Here is a 6,320-nt window from a genome sequence, read left to right on the forward strand (position 1 = left end):
TGTGGCGAGTGATTCTGAAGGCCGATGTTCTGAAGTCTGGTGAAGACATTTTACAAATTTGGAACTCTATTGTTTAGAGCTAGAGGCCTATATACTGTGATAGCTTGTATGAAAACCACATTTTTGATGTGATACGGTTTGATTTTTAACCAAATGATTGAGGTCAATCCCTTCTCGTAGTGACAGAAAGAAGAGGAGCTTCTTAGTGACTCAAAGGAATGTTGGCCAATCCAGTCACCTCAGAAGGGCTGACCCAAAAAATCATTTGTATCCCTGTTCTTGACTGTCCTAATACAGAATTTTTTTTTTTCCTGGATGAGGAGGAAGTTTTAAATTGTTAAGACAGCTGTCGAAATAAACACTGTTCTACATACGTTTTCTGAAAACAACATTGAGTGAAAACAGAACTTTTTAACTTTATTTTTCTGCTGTACAATTTAAAACAGTTTTAACATTTGCCTTTTTATGTTTTCAGAGCTAGCCATTTTTATTAAACCTTTGCCTATCAGCCATTGACTAGCAGCGATGCTATAAGCAGGTCACTCTGGCTACAGAAACGTGTTTTTGAACACACTGGAGTTGATTAACATGATGGTACGCTTATATCCTCTCATAGGCATTGAGAAGAACACTCTTACAGAAGAGGTTAGAATTCTAATGACGTGCATCTCTGCCAAAAAATTTCAGATTCTGATATGATAAACCCAGATTTTATACTCTTGAGAAGATTTATTTTTATTTATAACGGGACATAAAGTAAGAGATGTCCATGAAGCCACTTTTCCAACAGACGCTGTGTAACATTCATTTTATATAGCACATGGGGACACAAAAACAGTAAATTTTCTATTGGTACTTGCTCTGTGCATTTTTAGCAACTTATACCAGCAAATAAAGTATTCTCAGTAAAACACACAAACGGTTCTCAAGTAATCACTTTGCTGTTTTTACTACCTACTTCAAGCCCTGCCAACCCAAGGTACATAAACAGCAACTTTCCTATTCAAAAAAAGTAATCCAAGGGTGGGGGAAAGGAATCACTTTAGCATACTAAAAGCAATTTTAACTGTACCATAAAAAGAAGTCTACTTTCCATGCCGTAAATAATACCCTTTTGCGCTATTTTTGTAAATTAATTTTGCCAGTTAGAAGTACTGTATGTGCTGCATAGAAATTTGTGCTTAGATGGTGAAGTTCTTAAGCTTACAATGGACTACAGCTACATTTTCAGTGTTAACTGTGCATATTAAGAGTAATTCTTGGGGGGGAGAAAAATATGATTTTGCAGAAAAGTTAAAAATCTCAAAAAAAGACCAAAAAACCCAGAACATTCTCAGCTAATTCATTGTAATACGAGATTTTTCAATGTCTTCAATAATTTAGACTTTCATTGCACTTCGATTTTATGACTCTGCCTAGTAGCTGCTACTTAGTTAAAGCTGGCCCGATGCCAGCGGTGCTGGCCAGCCACAACTTGCACTGGCTCTCATATCTCTAAGAATCAGCCCCAAAATGTTAATCTCCCTTTCTGCAGGCTGACATTAGCACTGGAGATACAAAGCAGATTGACCCACTTGGAGCACAGCAGTTTAGAGGTGCTTTTTTTTAGCAACCGCAAAATAATCGTGGCGCTTTTTTTCTGTTACGAGCGTATTGAAAAACAAACCAACAGTAACGCCCGGTGCTGACTTGCTGGGAGGGAACATAATCCAATTTAAAAACAAACCAGCGTTCCACTCAGCTGAGGTTTGTTTCTTACAACAACACGTGCAGTTCTCAGACATGGTTGCCAAAAATGTTTGACCAGGTAATTCAGCCATTCCTCAGATGTCGGTCAGGTAATGGATAAAACCCGAGAAGCAGCTGGAGCTTTATAAAGTAACGTTACCTCCCTTCCTCCTCTGCCCGCCCCAGAAGGAAGACCCGGGGGCGGGCAGGAATGGCTGCATTAAACTGTCGTCACGGTAATTCTGTGAGCATAGTAGCATCATATAAATGCTGCCTGGTTTGAGTCATAGTCTCAGACGAACCTTGTGCTTCACAGTCCTCTGTGTGGAAAACTGATTCCTAATTTAACATTGTAGAATACTGTATAACAAACATTGATGGGCACGGTACCTGCCATGGGTTTCCAGTTCAGTTTGCAGTCAATAGGTTTTTGTATTATGAGTGTCTCCTTGATTGGTTTTGCTAGTAATTCTGTAAATTGTACATTTACAATATGAGGTTTTTTTCCTTTTGTACAATTTAAAACTGATGCTTCACCTTTCATTTAATAAACTATTCAAAATCATGAGTACGATGAGCACCCTCTTCACTGTAACTCTGCTCGCTTGGACCATCGCATCTTGCCATCCCACTTAGGAGCAGCCAAAGGAAATACTGAGGGGTCCGTTCTCACGTGGCCCAGGCCTCGCATCCAGCCCCCGTACAGCCGCCTCACCCCTACAGCCGCAGAGCACAGGAAAACCCTATCTGGTCTGGTTTGGTTTTTTCCCACTCCACCACTGTGGTGTATTTTTCAGTTTTGGTTGATCTGGGGGGGGGGTTATTGTGCGATTGCTGTAAATCCAGTAAGACGTCATCACACAAGTTGGGGGAGTTACCTTGTTAAAACCTGTAATTGTTTGAACTGTCACAAATACCGAGAACAGTGTCGCTCTCCTGCCCCGCACGTCTGCAGCGAACTGGACCACCTGGGAAGAAATGGAAGTGGTAAAGGCTTGGAAGGTCTAACAGCCAGCTGGGCTACAGGAAGTTTTACAGATTGCCGAAGCGCAATGTCCTCTTGTTATTCCTGTGCCTCAGAGAGAAAGGTGCTGTTTTTGCCCAACCCATGAATGATTTCATCTCTGTAGCACCACAGAAACCCGACTTCTTACGTATCATCTGGCCCACTTCCCAGAGACAAGTCACCGACTCACAGAGAGTAACAAGATGCTGCAGGTGAGGAACAGGGATCGGATTCCAGGTCTGAACTGCCTTCTAGGACTGCTCCTGAAACACGGCCTGAATGCTGGACCTCCAGCTGCTTTTCAGTTGTGCTCAACGCCTGATGCACAGCGAACACCGTAAGTGACTTGTCGTGCTTCTAGGTTCAAGGGCTGCTCGCTGCTGAAAGGATTTTATTCTGTATCTGTTGTTTCTGCAGGTGGCTGGAGTTCAAGAGACTCTCCAGACGTGTGGCCAGAGCAGCTTTCCAGGGCGTTTCCAAAGCTCTGTGCTGGTAGAGCAACTGACTGGAAACCGAGAGGGTATGAAAGCCAAATTCTTGAGCTGGCAAGGGGCAGAAGAGAGGATGAAGCCTATAGAACTAATGAGGTTAGGAATCAATTAAGAAAGGTTGTACTTTTTCCTTTATGACAGTGACGACTGGGTTCCTCATTTCGTGTCTCCTGACACGGGGCAGGCTGAAGAAACGGTGTATCAGTTCACTTCACACAGCTTCTGCCTCTGAACCTGGGACAGGCACCAGCTGCTCTCTCAACTACTAATTAGCTTTAAAAATCCCTCCTGCTCCTTACAAACTCTTACCAACACTGACTACAGCTTTTCTCACCGTGAACTAAGAACTCACTTCACGGCACTGCCCCCCAACATCGTAACGTTTCCACTTACCTTCCCTGTTGAGGCAGCCAGCTCTGCTCCCTGGGGCAGTACCTACAGGCTCCTGCCCGCAGCCTGTTTCTGCTGAGCTGCAAGCAGGCACACACCCATGCAGCTACATTAAACGTCTGCACAGCCAGGCCAGACCGTGTACCTGTACCCCGAAAGCATCACCTCTAGCTATTACAAAACCCGCGGAGCCAGGACGCACGCTGGGAACACTCCTTCTGTGCTCTGTGTTCAGATTGTGTTTAGCTGCTACCTTCCCCCGCTCCAGGCACAGGCTGCAAGCGCCGTGGCTGTACTCGGCAGGGCAGCGGCTGCACCCACCTGGGAAGAGATGCTACCTGGAATGTCGCCATCTTACCCTTCTCCACTTCAGGCACCTACCTGGGGAGTGAACGGAAGCAGCTGCGGTGTGCAGGTAGGGTCATTCTCTTTCTTTAATAACAGAGTGCCATTAATTACTGAGGGTACTTACAACAGGCAGATGACAGGACTTCACGTGCCTGGCAGCTGTTTGCAGCAGTGCTGAACATGATGGTAGCTGTTACTCACTGCCCACGGGGGTTGTAGGTAAAATGCAGCTTCTAATGAGCAGGGTGAGCAAAGGGCCCAGCAGTAACATCTTCTGCAGTGGTTCCTTGCAAGTCCGGCAAATAAGCATAGAAAAACTGAGGCTGGAGGGGGCCTCTGGAGGTCTCTTTCTGAACCCTCTATGGAAAGAGAAAAGCACCCCGTGCGCAGGGAGAATAATTTTTATGTCCCACCAGAACTGCCTTTTTTCCAGTTGGGGTGCCTGTCCTTCAGGAGGAGGCTGGCTCCATCTTCTCCGTGCCACCCGTGCCCACAGCCTAGAGGTCACTGATTCCAACCTGAGGCCCAGGGATGCTGCAGCCAGCACGTGCAAGCTGCAACTCCGTCCAGCAGAGGAACAGAACAGGTTAGTCTGAGATGGGCAAAGCCTGGAATCCAGTGCACTGAAATCCAAGCTCAGGGCTTTTCTCCCTGTGCGTCTGTGGTGCAGGAGTCAGACCCCAAAGGTGGACCCAGGGCTAGACCTGAACTCCACGGGGGTCTGACTTCTCCGCAGTGAGAGGTCCCGGCAGCCCTGCCTGGGCCTACACAGTGAAGCACCCGTGGGAGCATTTGACTTTCAGCAATTAGTAGCAGCTCACCTGCAGCAGGCAGAGCAGGTTGTGTTGATAAACCAAAAAGGGTTTACAGAGAAGAACTGGTAAGACCCCAAGTTAAATGAGATTTGTACTACGATTTATTGATGGTCGTTAGCAAAATGGAAATTAAAATAAATACTTCCATTGGACAGTAGACCTCCACCGAAAGAAAGAGTATTTGTGTTGAGGACGCTGCCACGTTGTCCAGCGTGGCCAAGCCCCTCCTCACGCTCACAGGGGGATATTAGCATGTTTCTTCCAGGGACTGGACTGTTTTTTGCTAGCCAGCACATCTAGGTCACGGCAGATGCGCATGCGGGTGGTCGAAGGTTGGATGATGTCATCAACAAACCCTGTAAAGAAAACGAGAAAAAAAACAACTCTGACCAAGCATGAAGTGTTTGCCTCGCAGCCTCCTAGATCTAGGTCATAATGTAAATTAGCAAAAATCAAAACAATATTTAGAATAAACGCTTAACAAGTTAAATTAACTTAAGAAAATAATTTAAAATAGCCTGAGAAGGAAATATTCCTGTGTCAGTAGTTTTTAAATTAGAAACATTTGCTTTTTTGATTTTTGCCAAAGTTAGCAAGCCAAAAACTGTTAAGGAGGGGGCTTTACTTGCTGGGTTCTGCACCTACTACTTCATCTACTACTGTTGGTCTGCTGGAAGGGATCAGAAGGGTTCACTAGAAGAGACATCCCGTGACTTTGCACATGCAGGAATCTGGTGTTTTTCTGGGTCAGACAGCAGGACTAGCTAGTGTACTGCACAACCAGAGGGGGCGATTCAGCGCACGCTGCTTGTGGTGGAAGACAGCTTGGCTCAGGCTTCCCAGCTCCGCGGCACTAATAACGGGATTTAAATGAAGAACAAAACCAATCTACCGAGTAGGCCAGCGTAATGGGAAGCAGAGAGGGCTGACTCCAGAGCCTACAGAGCTGCCTTCTACAGCACAGCTAATGCTTCAAAGCTAGAAGTAAATTTCAGAAGTAAAAATAGTGGGAAAATTAACTCCAAGGTGTCCTGGGCAACACCCCTGAACTCAGTAGACTCTGACTCCTTCTTAGGGCCACTGGTCTGCATCCAGGATTGTCATCATCATCATGGCTTGGCCTCACGAACAAAGATCTGGGAAGGGCTTTTCCCACGCTCACTGCAAGCGATGAGTGCACCCTTTGGGCCTGCACGGTGGATTTTTCAGGTGAGGCGCAGTGTGCACAGAACTGGCCCCACCCTTTACACCTGAGGTTCATCTGCCAGGGCCTAGCAAGCTTGGACAGTGACAGCGAAGTCCTCAGGTCGTAGGTTTGGTTAGAGTATCCTTCTCTTAGATGATGGATGCCTTACAGGGCTAAACGAGCTCCATCTGCCCGGGTTTGGAGTCAGAGTTGTCCTTCTCCTAGGATGGCTGCCCGAAGGCTAGTGAGCCCATCCTGCCCGTGGACACACTTTGTCTGACCCTTCACTTGAGATCTGTCTGGCTTGGGAGACCCCACCGGAGGCACATGCCACCACCAGCACAGCTCTCAACCTC

The 6,320-nt window shown here is 46.3% G+C and overlaps 2 protein-coding genes across 2 annotated transcripts in view; one reads left to right on the plus strand and one right to left on the minus strand.

Moving 5' to 3' along the window:
• Positions 1-739, plus strand: part of STAG1 (stromal antigen 1) — a 149,356-nt gene extending 148,617 nt beyond the window's left edge. Inside the window, exon 34 of the mRNA XM_010134146.1 lies at positions 21-739. Coding sequence (XP_010132448.1) covers positions 21-33 — 13 coding nt within the window. The 3' untranslated portion in view covers positions 34-739. The remainder of the gene's footprint in view (positions 1-20) is intronic.
• A 4,253-nt stretch (positions 740-4,992) lies between these two features.
• Positions 4,993-6,320, minus strand: part of PCCB (propionyl CoA carboxylase, beta polypeptide) — a 24,530-nt gene continuing 23,202 nt past the window's right edge. The window contains exon 14 of the mRNA XM_010134147.1: positions 4,993-5,134. Coding sequence (XP_010132449.1) covers positions 5,013-5,134 — 122 coding nt within the window. The 3' untranslated portion in view covers positions 4,993-5,012. The remainder of the gene's footprint in view (positions 5,135-6,320) is intronic.

This window comes from Buceros rhinoceros, unplaced genomic scaffold, assembly GCF_000710305.1.
Source record: "Buceros rhinoceros silvestris isolate BGI_N320 unplaced genomic scaffold, ASM71030v1 scaffold9384, whole genome shotgun sequence".
NCBI classification, from domain to species: domain Eukaryota; kingdom Metazoa; phylum Chordata; class Aves; order Bucerotiformes; family Bucerotidae; genus Buceros; species Buceros rhinoceros.